This window comes from Rhinatrema bivittatum, chromosome 1 (genome assembly GCF_901001135.1).
Source record: "Rhinatrema bivittatum chromosome 1, aRhiBiv1.1, whole genome shotgun sequence".
In the NCBI taxonomy this organism is placed as follows: Eukaryota; Metazoa; Chordata; class Amphibia; order Gymnophiona; family Rhinatrematidae; genus Rhinatrema; species Rhinatrema bivittatum.
In genome coordinates, this window is record NC_042615.1 from 511,049,506 (window position 1) to 511,065,980 (window position 16,475).

Here is a 16,475-nt window from a genome sequence, read left to right on the forward strand (position 1 = left end):
CGTTGAAAAACGATTCACATCCCTAGTAATTACAATGTATTCAGTCATGTTTTCAAACAAAATTTGAGGAACCTTCTATATTAGGGTAACAGGAATTAAGAACTGAAACCCTCACTAGTAGCGCTTGTCCCTGACTTTTAATTTTCTTGTAGATATAGTGAATGAGTGTGTTCCATGCTGTGAAAATGTCTATTAATAGTCTTAAAAATATAGAACTCAAGGTACTTAACTCCAATGTTTGACAAGATATCCTTTCAAGTTGCTTGTTCTACGAAGAATGACTTTATTCAAATCAATCCTGACAGGGTGCCATGTTTCGATTTGATCAGCTTCAGGAGGAGACTTCTACGTTGAACCAATGTGTATTTCATGAAAAAACCCCCAAACAACAGTATGATAGTTATTATTTTGGGACTAATTTTGGAAAAATGCTGAGATAATGGGAAATTTGGGGGATTTTTTGGTGCGGATAAGTTATTTTGTAGTAATTGTGCGATCAGATAACTCAGGAAAAGAGCAGATGAAACAGGAAGTTATATTTGTTTTACTTTTTATTCATGGAAGCATAAAGGAGTGATTTTTGAACTGTCCACATTGGAGCAAAGAGCATATCCATGTTTTACCTGAGGGCTTTGCACCAATTTTCAAAGCTGTACCTGGTCCTGGATACTGCCAACTGCTGAGCAGCAAGGGATGCCATCAAGACTCGCTCTCCGACCCTCCTTTGGTATGCACTCACAACTCGTGCCTATTCTCAAAGGGGCTGCATCAGGAAGTGCCCCATTGTACCCTTAGATGCTGTCATCCAGCCTTGCCTATATAAAGCTGCCTCGGACTTCTGCTCTTTCCCTCAGCAATGGGTCTCCTGCATACCAGTGCATGCTGTCTCAGCATTTGTCTCTTCCTTGCCTTGCCTTGCCTGCCTTATCTCTCCAGCCTGCCCTGCTTCATCTCATCCAGTCCAGCTTGCCTTGTCTCTCCATCCTGCCCTGCCTTGTCCATCCATCCTACACTGTCTCGTCAGTCCCTCTTGCCTTGCATCTGTCTTCCCTTCAGACTGACTTCTGGATCTGACCTTTGCCTACACATTGACCATTTTTGCTTGCCACTTACCACTGACCCTTGCCTGGACATTGACTATCCTCCCCTGCTGTCCGCCTCTGACCTTTTCCTGGCTCTGGATTCGCTATCATTCGATACTCTGAAAGACTCTTGTCCAAGTCCTTTTTGCCCCCGAAACCCAAGGGCTCAACCTGCGAGGAAAGCAACTGGTAAAAGTGAAGTTCCTTACCAGTCTCACCCCAGGGTACATGTGCCAGCTGTAGGTGTGAGCCTTGAGGGTTCACTGCCTAAGTTGTGCCAACAGCACCACAGTAACAAGAGTCCACTTCCATTACAGTGAGGGGAATCCTGTGTAGTAATGGGTTTTATTTCTTTTAATATGGGGAAATATTTCTTATTGATGCCCACAGTGAGAAATGTTCTTCAGTTTTTGAGTGTTAAAGAGATTTATTTCCAAGTGGAGAATGTTGGAGGAGTCAAAGCTGGATGTGTCATCATAATCTCTGTTTTCTTGTTCAGGTGTCAGGTTCTGAAGGCCCCTGCTGCAAGCTCACACAGGAATTATGCCTTAATAATGGTTTTATTTGGAAATGATGACAACATAACAGTTCTTGATTATACACTGCAGGTTAATTTAACAGAAAGTTCACAATTAGGTAAGGCTTAATTACATTCCAAGAATTCAGTGGATTCTCTTCAGTAATAGGACACAATATAATGAAAAGCAAGACTTCTGCTTACAGATAATGAACAGGACTTTCAAACAACAATACAGTATTACATGAATACACATCAGAGGAAGATTCCACAGGTCTGCTCTTTAGGCACAGGGTTCAGCATGTTTGGAGCACCATCTAAAACACCATCTTCAGATGTTGGATCCAGCACAGAATCCAGACTTGGATCAGGCTTGGCTGATATAGCTCCAGTGCTGGGCAGAAGTAAACATTTTGTCCACAAGAATCTGGACCTCCTGCATATTCCACTTTATATGTTCCACAATCCCAATTAGGTCAGGGGTATTCTGTTTCAGCATGGGTTGATTCCTTGCTGGCACATGGAGCATACACAAGATCTGAAGTTGGATTCTCAGCAGGCTGCCAGAAGTATGCTTCAAAGATTGGTGTGGTAACCTCTTCTGCTTTTCCAAACCTCCAGACGAAGGCAGTAAAATCCCCCTTAAAATGATGGCTACATTGACTCCTGGTTCCATGGTGTGTACGATTTAAGGTGCAATGTTTGTTCTTTAAAGCTTTGCATAATCTGGCTCCTTACTGCTTCTGTCATTCAAAAATATCAACCAATGTGTTTGCAGCGCTTGGCTTCTAGGAATCTCCTGGAGATACCATCTCCTAAACTCTTAAAACTGGTCTCGTCAAGGAAAAGGATGTTCAGCTCAGTGCCCCCTGTTCTCTGGAATGAAATACCTGATGAGATCAGGGCAGAGCCAGACCTGTGCCATTTTAAGAAGCTGCTAAAAATGGATCTTTTTTTTCTGTTGCCTTCAGCATTTAGGTTTCTAAGCAGCAGGGATGTCCCCGATAAGATGGATCTGTATTATGATGCTCTTATGTATGTTGGTGCTTTTGTGTTCTGATATTTTGTTTTTATTGCTGTTATAATTTTTTATTTATTGGATTGTACATGTGTTTTATTGATGCATCTTGATTATGAGTCAAGTGATGTAATCCGCTGAGACTTGTAGATCAGCAGACTAGGAATATCTTAAATAAATAAATAAATAGATAAATGTAGATTGGGGCGGTCCTTCAAGGGCCACCACCAGTTTTGAGTTTCCCCACTGAGCAAGAAGCTCATTGACTTTACTTTGATGGCCTCATTTCTAAAAGGGGGGGAAATGGTGCTGCATCAGAGGAGAGTGCTGCACCCAGGCATAGCAGTGATTAAGGTATTTTTTAAGCTGCCCTCTGGTGCCATATAAATGCTTTGGAAATGATGGTAAAGGCTTGGTAAAGGCAACAGTACTAACATCATTTGTAGCAGGTGCCAGTTCCTTTGTAGAAAATGCTGTAAAAGTTGATTTTGGTGAGATATCAGGCTCCCCAAATCTCTGCTCAAGTACTTTTAGTATCCTCTTGGGATGTGGTCTGGAACTGGTCCTGAGCAAACTCCTTTGTTAGTCCCAGGTGTCTCTGCAATAAAGTCTTCATAAAACCAGTAGCAGCACCCATCAATAAAGTTCTGCAGGCCCTTTGGGTTTCTCCTGAACTCTGTTGGATATGATGGTCTCATAGTTTGTATACAAGACACAAGTTTTAAGTATAAAAAGTAGAAATGAATTGTATGTCACAGTCTTTAGAAACTTGAAGTCAATGTTCTTTATTTCAGCGTTAAACAAGGATTGGATTGTGATCTGCATAGATTCAAGCAGAACAGCTTGCAGGGTCTGGCACATTGCTTAGATAGAGAAGTCTGCTGTAGAGCTGAATGCAGCATAAATAGCTCACACCTGCAGGCCGATGCAATATCATGAGCGTAAGAAATGTGCATCCAAATTGGGCGCACGTTTTTGAACGTGCACACATCTACCTCTCCTGGGCACTCGATGCAATAGGCAAATGAGCTGCCACGCTAAAAGGGATGTGCAATGGATAATTCGTGCATCCCTAGTGCTCTGCATTGTGTCCTCAGGAGACGTAGCTGTGCACCCACAACAGCCTGGCCAGAGCTCCCTCCCCAACCCCAGTAGAGCTGTTCCCGATTGGTCCTTTTCACGGACAATTGTCAATGAATGGACCTATCGGCACAGTGATGGAGTGAATAAATGCATTTTTAAGTGTCGACACCTTCCTTCTGCAGTGGAGCCACCTGGGGTAGCCCACTGGAGCCCACTACCCAGGCCGGCTGGAGGGTAGCGCTCACCTCTCCATTTGAACAGCAGGTGAGCTGTCCACTCCGCTAGACACCATGCCCAGAAATTTTTTTTTTCAAGACTTGCATGATGCTACTTTCTGTAGTTCCTCCTACTTAGTATCATGACAATACTAGTAGGAGGAACCTTGGAAAGCAGGATTTTTGTTTTTGTCGTTGAACCCTTGAGTACGGCATGCCAGCTCCCAGGCTGGTGTTAAATTTGCCATGTTATAATGGGCGCATTGGCCGTGCGGGAATTTTTTAAACCACTGGGTAATAGCTAATAGCTTCATCTACATGGAATTTACACGTGATGACCGCTATTATCTAAGTGCTGGGGTTTGGATGCAAGTTTTGGACACGCTAATGTTGAGGGAGTGCTAGGGAGCAATCCCCATTCCGGTGAGAGTTGTGTGCCCTTGGACCATGACGTGACTGCAGAGAGCTCCGTAGAAGCGCCGAGGCAGGTGAGACGTGTCCAAGCACAGGCAGACAGGCTGAAGACCAGGAACTCTGACATCTGCCAAACCTGACCCATCAGAAGAGACCCAACAACGCAATGCTGATCTCTGAGGTAGACGTCCGGCCACTCAATAGTCCTTTCGGACCTGCCGTACAGGAACGCAAATGCATCAGGATGGACAGAGGTCGAGGACAGGCAATGATTCTGGAACAAGACAGGAACTCGAAGACTTGGACAAGATTTGAAGACTGAAGACACGATCAGACGCTACTTGAAGACATGATCAGATGATACTTGAAGACAGGGTCAGACGAAGTTACTTGACAAGGTGAGGCAAGGCTGACGAGAAGAACATCAGGAACATTGATGAAGACACTTGAGTGGAAAGACGACAGAAAAGTTAAAACTCAGCATGAATAGGAATCCGGCCAAGACTCATAGCAGCAACCATCCTGGACAGAGCTTCGGTGACCCAGTGTGATCGACGCAGACCAACCTGAAGAAGCGAAGGCTTCAGGCCCGACATGGAAGACGCACCAGAAGGTCATCCCGAAGTTGAACAGAGGATGGAAGCACCCTAGGAGGTAAATCCGGAACCTGGACATCCGAGAAGAAGGCTACCCTGAAAAAGGAGCCAAAAGGTCTGAACGCTTGAAAGCGAAGGATCTGAAGACGAGGATGTCAGGAGAATCTGAAGATGAGGACATCTGGATACAAAGACTTCTGGAATGTCAGTACATCAGGACTTCAACCTCCAGGACACTCAGTCAAGAGCATCAAAGAGATGTCGAGAGAACTAGAAAACAAGACCTCTGGGAACATCTTGACATCTGGACTTCAGGCCCCCAGGTCACTCAACCAAGAGCATCGAGGAGGCATCGAGAGGCAGAACAACTAGATGACGGACTTCAGGAGAGACAGGACATCAGAAGGCAAGAACTTCCGGAAGATCTGAAAGCGAGGACATCAGGAAGGTTGGACGACGAAGACATCTGAAGACAAGGACATAGGATTTGACGAGAAACCAGGACATGGAACGAAGATGCAGACGAAGGATCAGGAACCACAGATGAAGACAAGGGAATTCCCACGAAGAACAGAGTGCCTTGAAGAAGTGGAGGTGGACATTGGAGTCTCCTGGAATGAAGAGCTGGAATGGAAGGTCCAGGAGCAGTCAAGCTCCATGACTGACTCCTTGCAAAGGTAACGAACAACTGAAGGCTGAGCCCTTTTCTAGGGCTGAAGAGGAACGCACAGGATGACATCACTAGGAGGAGCCAGGAGGACTGCCTACAGCTGGCCCTTTAAATCCAGAGGAGGCGTGGCTTCACACCTAAGGAGGTAGGAAGTAGGACCTGGGACAGCGACAGCCATGCTGCGAAGAGGAAGCAAACCCGAGGCGGCTCCTGCCACAGGAGACAAGCTGGGGGTGGCTCCACGCCGCGAGCAGGTCCAGGCGAGGGCGGCTCCAGCCACTGAAGAAACCACAGCGGCCCTGCCAGTGCAGGGAAGCAGAGAATGTCGGTGGCCTTCGAGCCATGTGGAAACGGTGTCGGTGGCCTCCTGGCCGCAAGGAAGAGAAGCGACGGCAGGCCCGCAGTGGAACATGGTGGTGGCTCCTGCCAGATGAAGGCAGCTTTGACAGCCTCCAGGCCTCGCAGGCTGGTCGACGGCGGCTCAAAATGCCGCAGAGCGCAGAAGACGGCGAGGAAGCAGGCAGCTGGAGAAGCAGGCAGCAAGGAGGTGAGAGGCTGCTCGTGGATTAGCCATGAGCAGAATCGTAACAGCTAATCCCCGTGTTGCATCGGGAGTTATTTTAACGAGTCTAAAATGTGTGGCCAGTCCCTTGTTAAGTGGTGCGCTAGCCTGAGCACATGGTATTGCATCAGCCTGCTGAAGTCTTTCTTTCTCCAGCCCCACATATAAAAAAAACAACTCTTGAAACAAAAATTCTAGCTCCAACCAAGCACTACCTATAATTCTTTTAATTTTCTAGTTATCCCCATACCAGGGCTAGATCCCTTTGAGTCTGAAAACAAAAAGGACACAAAGATTGCAGCTTATAGTGACAAAAAAACATTTAAAGATTTGTTTGCACACTTTTCCTCTGACCAGCTGGCTGCATAAGCTGGAGGCAGAGTAAGAGGTTCCCAGCATGTGGTCAGGCTTTGAAGGGCCCTGCAGCACACTCACACAGGAATTATGCTTTAATAGTGGTTTTATTTGGAAATTGTGAAAACAAAACATTTCCTGACTATGCACTGCAGGTTAACAACAGAAAGTTCACAATTGGGTAAAGTTTATTTCCAGTCCAGGTATTTGGTCTGAGTCTTGTTTCAGTGGATTGTCTTCAAGAACAGCACACAACATGACTGCAGACAAGACTTCTGCTTACAGACAAGGTAAAGGACTTTGAGACTTAACGATACAGCATAACATGAATACACATCAGAGGAAGAAATCACTGTTTGAATCCAGAATCCCACATCTTTTTTTGGACTCCATGCATTCTAAATGTTGGGATCACCTTCCAGATGTTCCTACACTATCTTTGAATCCCCTGAGCCTCAGGGGAGGAGCCAAACAACAAGCTTTCTCCCAGGACAAGCAGGATGGTGGTCCTCACATATGGGTGACATCATCAGATGGAGCCCTCTCACGGAACACTTTTGTCAAAGTTTCTAGAACTTTGACTGGCATACTAAGCATGCCCAGCATGCCACTAACCCTGCAGCCAGCATGGGTCCCCTTCAGTCTCTGTTTTTTCCACGCTGCAGTTGCCTCACGGTTTAGGAGCTCTGTGAGAGAGAAATTTCTCACAACTTTCCTCATGAAACTATTTGAAGTTTAATTTCTCAAAAAATCCCTCAGCGGGGTCCTTCATCGCACTCCTTTCCCTCCGACGCTCGGTAAGTGTTTTTTTCCGGTACTTGCGGTCGGTTCCTGGCAGCTTACCACTTCGGTTCCCGACGGTCACTTGACCACTCACCCGCCAAATTTTAACATGGCGACCGGGTTTTAGAAATGCCCCGAGTGTCCAAGGACTATGTCCATAACGGACTTGCATAATGTTTGCATTTTGTGTTTAGACCCCTCGCATGACATTTGTCGATGCCCCAGTTGTGCACAAATGACCTCCAAAGGCTGTTGTGCTCACCTGGACAAAATGGAGCAGTTGTTTGCTTCAAAACATACTGCTCCATCGATACCAGTTCAAGCGCCACCGACCGTGGAGGGTCCATTGACCTCAGAGACAATTCACCAGGAGCACCGTGGACAGGGTGACCGTCCGTCACCGACTCCATCGAGGACATCTGCGTCATTGTCCTCCGTGCCAGGGAAAGACCAGACCGAGCACCGAGGGAAGCATCGACACCGGCACCGAAGGGCATCCCCGATCGGTGCCGGCACCACTTCCGCAGCAGCATCGATTTCCATCGAGCCGCCTGCAAAGAGGACCTGGGGAAAGGAGCCCTCATAATCCTCTGGACCCGGGACACCTAGGCGTTCCCCACTGATACCGGTGCCGGGCCCTGAGCTTCCACGGGCCCCCCTGGAGGCTCCGGTGACACCTAGCTTGCCTCCTACCCCGATCACCATGCCACCCATGCCGGCTTTCTGGGAGGAATTGGACCACATGGTCCAAGAGGCAGTGCTTAAAGCCTTACGAGGCTTCCAATCACCGCCACTACCAGCCCCCATACCGGTCCCGGAACCGGCTCCCTCGATGGTGGCACTGCTCCTCGAGTGCCTTGAAATATTCATCGGTGCATTATCGACTCCTCTGCTACCAGACACACTGGTATCGAGTCATCCATCAAGGCCTCCACAGGTCCCGATTCCAGTACCGGGTTCCTTGGATGAGGAAGGATCGGTTCCCAGCCACGTCTCTCCACGGGAACTGTCAATGCCTGAGCCCATGCCAGGGCCATCGGGGCTACCAGTACCCAAGCGCTCCTCATCTGCTCCAATGCCCTAGATGCCGGCGCCAATTCCATCGATGCTGATGCCGATTCCATCGATGCCTTCTCGACTTTGGCATGCTTCCTCCATCGAGAGCTCCACCGGTAGAAGGCGAAAGTCCCTATAATACATGGAGCAATGTATCCTCAGATGATTTATCATGGACATCCAAGGACCTACTCTCAAAGCCTTCACCACTGGAGGAAAGGTGAAGATTTCCTCCAGAAGACCTCTCCTTTGCCAGTTTTGTCAAAGAGATGTTTGATACTATACGTTTTACACTGGTCACGGAGGAAGATGCTCGCCATAAAATGTTGGAGGTCTTACAATTTGTAAATGTTCCAAAAGAAATAATGGCAATACCAGTACATGACGTTCTTTTGGACCTCATGCACTGCCTGTGAAAACATCCAGGTACGGTACCCCCAGTCAATAAAAAGACAGATGCTACCTACCTGGTTCAACAAGCCCCCAAGTTTTCAAAAGAGTCAGCTGCCCCACCACTCTGTGGTCATGGAATCAGCTCAGAAAAATGCTAAACGATCGCATCCACATTCTTCTGCCCCTCCCAGTAAGAATCAGAAAGCATTGAATGCATTGCAACGAAGGATTTTCCAAGGGTCCAAGTTGATATCGCGAATTGTGGCATAACTATTCATGATCCAATATAATAGAAATCTCTGGAAACAAGTCCAAGAGATTGGGGAGACACTACCACAGCAACAACAAGAAGCCTTGTCCTCCATCCTGCAAAAAGGAATGAAAGCAGGTAAACATGAAGTCAGAGCTGCCTACGATTCTTTTGAAACAGTATCCAGAGTCTCGGCAGCAGGCATCAGTGCTAGATGCTGGGCCTGACTTAAGACCTCAGACCTACGCTCGGAAGTGCAGGACAAACTGGCAGATCTACCCTGTACCAGAGACAACCTGTTCGAGGATAAGATCCAGGATGCAGTGGCCCAGTTAAAGGATCATCTTGAGACCCTGCGCCAGTTGTCAACTGTCTCCCCAGATGTTCCCTCCGTAACCTGCAGGGCCATGCATAGAGAACCCAAGAAACAATTCTACAGGCCACGCAGATATTACCCTCCTGATTCCTGTGCATGACTGGCTCGGGCACCTCAGAGGGGACAAGCGTGCCAAACTAGAACATCTACACCACAGCCAGCTCCACAAGCTGGCCCCACATTTGGATTTTGATTCTTTCCTAGAGAGCAGCAGCCATATTCCAGTGGGGGGCCGCCTGTGCCACTTTGCAACAAATTGGCATCCAATCAGCATGGACCAGTGGGTACTGTTCATCGTAACCCATGCTTACCATCTAAATTTTTCAAAGATATCCCTGGACCTCCCACCCAATCCATCCTGGAGTTGGGACGACCACACAGGAAAACTCGAGTCAGAGCTCTTAACCCTTCTGTCGGTCAGAGCTGTGGAACTGGTTCCACCGAATCAGCAGGGAAAAAGGGTTCTACTCCAGATATTTCCTTATTCCAAAATAGACCGGTGGCCTCCAGCCTAATCTGGATCTCCATGCCTTGAATACATTTCTTCGCAAGGAATGGTTCAGGATTGAATCCCTGGGCACCATGCTTCCTCTACTCTAACAAGGGGATTGGCTCTGCTCTCTGGACCTTCAAGATGCATACACCCATATTACGATCTCCCCCTCCTCATCGCAAATATCTGCGATTTGTGGTGGGCCGCAGTACTATCAATACAAGGTACTACCATTCGGCCTAGCCTCGGAGCCTTGAGTCTTTACGAAGTGCCTGGCAGTTGTGACTGCGCAGTTACACCGCAGAGGCGTATACGTTTTTCCATACCTGGACGACTGGCTCATAAAAAGCCAGACAAAACAAAGAGTCCTTGACTCTCTTGGTCTCACCATAAGGCTTCTAAATTCATTGGGATTTCTAATAAATTACCCCAAATTCCAATTGACACCATCTCATCTTCTCTCCTTTATAGGAGCAGACCTAGACACAACACTGTCCAGAGCATTCTTATCCAACGACCGTGCGATTTCACTGTCCAATCTTGCCAGCTTTATCCACCATCGAAAAAGAGCCTCAGCTGGCCAGCTACTAAGATTGCTTGGCCACATGGCATCAACAGTCCATGTCATCCCTATGGCACATATTGCCATGAGAGTGACCCAATGGATTCTGAAATCCCACTGGCAACAAGCTACTCAACCACCTTCGTCCATGGTACACATAACCAGCCAACATTGTCTGTCCCTTGCCTGATGGACACTCAAAACAACAGGCTCCTCAGGTGACCTTAACTATGGATGCTTCCAACCTACGTAGGGGAGCCCACGTCCAAGGCCTTCAAACTCAAAGGTCTTGGGCAAAAGCCGAAGCGACCCATCAAATCAATTTTCTGGAGCTTCGAGCGATGTGGTACACCCTTTATGCATTTCAGGATTACCTCGGCAACAAAGTTGTCAATGTGGTACCTCAACAAACAAGGAGGCACGGGCTCTTATCTGCTTTGCCAGGAGGTGGCACAGATTTCAGCCTGGGCCCTGTCACATTCCATTCTTCTGTGAGCCACTTATCTAGCGGGCACATACAATGTACTGGCGGACCGCCTCAGCTAAAGTTTCCAACCCCACGAATGGTCTCTGGATCCTTTGGTTGCGAGCAAAATCTTCCACCGGTGGGGGTCATCCGACCATCGACTTCTTTGTATCCAGTCAGAACCACAAAGTGGAAAACTTCTGCTCCCTGCATAGGGACCAGCATGCACCAGCCAGGGATGCTTTTGCCCATCCCTGTAACAAAGGCCTGCTTTATGCGGATCCTACGATTCCGCTAATAAGCAAGACTCTTGTGAAGCTACAACAGGACTGGGGCTTAATGATTCTCATAGCCCCGTACTGGCTGCGCCAAATTTGGTTTCCCATACTGCTCGGCCTCTCTGTCCAGGACCCCATTCGCCTGAGCACGTCGCCCAACCTCATAACACAGAATAACGGCAAGTTACGCCACCTGAACCTCCAGGCCCTCTCCCTGATGGCCTGAATGTTAAAAGGCTGATACTACAACCACTCAACTTTTCAAGTGATGTATCTCAAGTCCTTGTGGCTTCACGGAAGGCTTCCACACGGAAATCCTACCGCTCTAAATGGAAGAGATTTACCTTGTGGTGTACACAAAAGAGCTTGGATCCCTTTTCTTGCCCCACATCGAGTCTGTTAAATTATCTCTGGCACCTCTCGGAATCTGGTCTCCAGACATCATCTATCCGAGTGCACCTTAGTGCCATCTCTGCTTACCATCAAGGAATAGGGGATGCCCCGATAATAGCTCAACCCCTGGTGAGTCGCTTCATGAGAGGCTTAGTACAGCTTAAGCCTCCTCTACGGCCACCGGTCGTGGCATTGAACCTCAATGTCATACTTGCACGGCTCATGCACACTCCTTTTGAGCCCTTGCACTCCTGCAAACTCAGATACCTTGCATGGAAAGTTCTTTTCCTAGTAGCCGTCACATCTGCTCGCAGAGTGAGTGAGTTACAGGCCCTTATGACCAACTCGCCCTACACAAGTTTCCTCCATGACTGGGTGGTTTTCCGCACTCACCCTAAATTCCTTCCTAAGGAGGTCACTGATTTCCACTTAAATCAGTCCATAGTCTTGCCCACTTTCTTTCCAAGACCTCATGCTCACCCAGGTGAGCAAGCTCTCCACACCTTGGACTGTAAGCATGCTCTTGTGTTTTACTTAGACTGCACTACAGCCCACAGGAAGTTCACTAAACTCTTTGTCTCTTTTGATAAGAACAAACTTGGGAATGAGATGGGCAAGCAAACACTGTCAAACTGGTTGGCAGACTGCATCACATTCTGTTACCAAAAAGCAGGCCTTCCACTACAGGGACGAGTGAAGGCACACTCAGTCAGAGCACTGGCAACGTCAGTAGCACACTACCGTTCAGTACCAATTGTTGACATCTGCAGGGCTGCGACATGGAGCTCTCTCCACACCTTCACAGCTCACTACTACCTGGACAAGGCTGGACGAGAGGATTCCGTCTTTGGCCAGTCTGTCCTAAGCAATTTGTTTCCAGTGTAGGAACCCAACTCATCCTACCTCGATCTGCTGTGAATTTCAGGCTGCCTCATCCTTGCCAAGAGCACCCCAGTTGTTGTGCCTGTTGCAAATCTTTGGTGCTGATTGACCTCATACGTATGACTCAGCCTGTAGCTTGCTATTCACCCATATGTGAGGACTACCATCCTGCTTGCCCTGGGAGAAAGCAGAGTTGCTTACCTGTAACATGTGTTCTCCAAGGACAGCAGGATGTTAGTCCTCACGAAAACCTGCCCACCACCTCATGGAGTTGGGTTCGCTTACGTTTTCTTATTTTGTTTTTCGCTCGTACTTTTGCTACAAACGAGACTGAAGGGGGGCCCCTGCTGGCTGCAGGATTAGGGGCATGCTGGGCATGCTCAGTGTGCCAGTCAAAGTTATAGAAATATTATTCATTTTCAATTTCCATAAAATGTTGTTTGGTTTCTTACTTTAGGAACTGTTCACTTGGAAAATTGTGTGGCGACACCCTGAAGATGGGTGCATGCACAAGAAGGGGAATAGTTTAGAATGTAAAGTAGTAGTGTTTGGGGTCACACAGAATGCCCTAAAACGACTAATTAGAATGGTTTGAGGTATTTTCTATGTGCTTATGTTCTTACAGTTGTTGCAGAATGCTGTGACTCCTCTTATCTCAGGTCTGCATGAGAGACCATATAATGTCTGTCTTTGCTGATCTCCCCTGTCTCCTTATTCATTTGAAAATCAAATTTAAAACAGCATAGTTAGTGCAGAAACTTTTATCTCCTGTATTAATGTAGCGCTCTGGGTTTATATTACCACAAGAGCTCTCCACTCTGCAAAGATATCCCTTCAGTGCAGCATGCTCAGTTGATAGACACCAGGGAATGAGCATTTTCTATAGTCCCTCATTTTCATGAATCCCAAACTCCTCCCCGATCCTTTCAAAAATGTGCATTTGTGCCATGCGGTACAGGGACTATCGCATGCATTATGGCATTAACGCCAAAATGCATTTTGATGAATGACCCTGTATAATTGGAACAGTGTACAGGGTTTTCACTGTTTCCTTATTTATTATCTTTTGATTATATTGTGTATGCTTTATCGTATGCCACCTAAGGCCCTGGCATAGGTGGGATATAAATTAAATAAAAATAAAGTAAAGGGTTGGGCTAATCAATCTGTATAGTGATTATTACTGGATTAGTTTTTTGTTTAAAAGTGAGGTATAAGCCCACATATTAGAATGCCGATACCAGATGTAGAACCGATTGTGATTAATATGCACAGTCATGATAGAAATGTGTTATGGTATACCTTGTTTGTGAAGTTCATTTGTGACTGTTTTCCAAAATTTGAAAACACTGGGGAAAGATATAAGGAAGAAGTAGATGATGTGCTCAGACTGTATATAAAATCTTGCCACCATTACAGTGTGTGGATTTTTGACGTGGATTTCCTGAGTTAATCTCCAGTAGAGCATCATAGTGTATGCTGTTCCATGTTTGTTATTTTTCTAGGTTTAGAACTCTTAGATCTCTCTGAAATGAGTCTGATATGAATAAGAAGACAGAGACTGTATCCCTTTATTTTGTCCATGGTTTGTTGGAAACCTTTAGTTGATTGAGGAGCAAGTTTTTTCCTACCCTTTCTGCTTCTTATTTGGTTTTCCCTTTCAGTGAACTTTTGTCATGTTCATGTTTCTGAGGACCCAAGGGCCTGGGGACTCTACGTTTGGGCTGTCTGAAGAAGGAGATGCCTTTTATCTAGAAAGAATCTGAGAAGAAGAGGTGTCATAGGTCAAGAATGGACTCTCATCCATTCTCAGGGAGGAGGAACTGGACAAGCATGATTTGAGATCTTGTGCTACGGATATGTGGGAATTCTGAAGAGAAAACTGTAAACAGAAATAGAGAAGAATGCAAGAGAGGTAAGAGAACGGGATTGTGTTTAGTAATGGAAGTAAATTTGGATACATTTCTACCCATGCCAATGAGAAGAATTGGAAATGAAATGGTGATATGAGAAAAAGTGAAATGCTAAATTACCCATAGAACTGGCTGGGAGTAATGGGAGAATTTGTTACTGACATGGATGGTTTCAAATTTTCTAACTTTCATTTTGTGAAGCTTAATTGGACTGTTTTTAAATTAGGCTGTAAAGGACCATCAATTTACTTTTACATCCTATCAGTAAAATTAAATTAGAACCCATCCAGTTTCCAGCATGGAAATTGTGCAGTTATTTGGGGCAATCTTCATTTATTTAATTTATATTCTGACTTTTCAGGCACTTTAAAGTGGATTATATTGAGATACTGTAGGTATTTCCTTATCCCAGTGGGCTGACAATCTAAATTGTACCTGACGCAATGGAGACTGAAATGTCTTTCCCAAGGTAACAAGGAACAGCAGTGTGAACCCTGGCTTATTGCCCACAGCTCTAACTGCTAGGCTAATCCTCCACTTCATCAGTGCTGTTGACAAAGAGACTGAAGGAGAGAGATTGGGAGGTAAACAATGTAATAAGGCCTTGATACTGAGCTTCCCCCTCAGGGGATCCTGGACTCTCAGAGAGGTATATTAAGTGTGTGAAAATTGTGCAATTAGGGTAGAAAAGTGAGATGTGAACCTTTAGGTCACGTATCTGGGTTTTCCTGCCTGGGGTAACACTATCATTACTATAAGACTGCTTATTCTTTTCAGCCTTTTGGGAAAGTAGATTTATGGAGGCTGACAAATCTGGAACTATTTTGAATAATATAGTATGAAATTGTCTTTTCAAAATCCCTTCAGATGATACAAATGGTCTATCATATTTACTTCCTGCTTAAGGCCTGTTTCTTACTAAATGTCACATTTTCAGATCCCCATGTTAGCAAAATGATGTAACACTTGGGCAGAAATATGCAGGCTAGGACGCCAGTGCTGGAGGACAAAATGGCGAATATCTCCACGGCGACCATGTATTTCCCACGAGTGCTCAGATAGGCTGGTAGGAAGGAGGTCCAGACACTAAGAAACACAGTCATGCTGAAAGCAATCCACTTGGACTCATTGTAGCGGTCTGGAAGTTTCCGGGCTTGGAATGCTACCAGGAAGCTGATGCCAGCCAGCAGGCTCAGGAATCCCAGCATGCAGTAAAAGGCGGTCCGTGAGTTCTCATTGCACTCCAGGAGGATTTTGGCTGGTGAGTCCTTCCAGTTGAACTCTGGAAAAGGAGGATACATGGACACCCAGGTGAAGCAGATGATGGCCTGAATTGACAAACAGCTTAGGATGATAGAGACTGGGGTTCTATAACCTAACCAACTTCGGTACATGCTGTCGGGAGACCTGGCCTTGAAAGCTACTACAACCACAGTAGTCTTGGCAAGAATACAGGCCACACAGAAAGAGAAAACTAGGCCGAACGCAGTCTGGCGCAGGGTGCAGCGGAGCTCTACAGGCTTTCCTATGAAAATGAGAGAGCAGAGGGAGCAAAAGATGAGGGAGACTAGGAGGAGGTAGCTAAGGCCTCGGTTGTTGGCCCTCACAATAGGGCTATGTCTGTGTTGGATAAATATCACCAAGAGGAAAGCAGCAATCACTGAGAGAAAAATGGCAGCAGCTCCTAAACAAGCCCCCAAGGTTTCACTGAAAGAAAGGAACTCCACCACTCTCCTGATGCACCGATCTCGCTTCTGGTTGCTCCAATGGTCATTAGGACACTTGATACACAAAATGGCATCTGTAAGAATATAAACAATAATTAGTGCTGTTTCAAATTATAGATTTCTAGAATCCATTCATGGATAAAAGAAGTGGAAAGCTATGAGTGTGACAGAATATATCTGGACTCTTAAATACTGGATCAAAACCAAACTAACCAAAGCAAGTTTCCTAGACTTCAGAATGACTGACTTCAAGAAAATGAATGGTTATGCTAAGGAAGCCTTATGAGGGCTAGGAGGCTGTAAGAAATACAGAGGAAATTCAGACAGCATAAAAAGTAGTACTGAAGTAGCAATAAATCTTTGAGTCAGGCATGTTAGCAAGGAAAACAGAA

At 46.2% G+C, this 16,475-nt stretch overlaps 1 protein-coding gene across 1 annotated transcript in view; it reads right to left on the reverse strand.

The window, feature by feature from the left end:
• Positions 1 to 15,246: 15,246 nt before the first annotated feature.
• The window catches only part of LOC115098428 (vomeronasal type-2 receptor 26-like), a 77,099-nt gene continuing 75,870 nt past the window's right edge, over positions 15,247 to 16,475 (reverse strand). The window contains exon 6 of the mRNA XM_029614953.1: positions 15,247 to 16,157. Within this exon, the coding sequence (XP_029470813.1) occupies positions 15,247 to 16,157 (911 nt within the window). The remainder of the gene's footprint in view (positions 16,158 to 16,475) is intronic.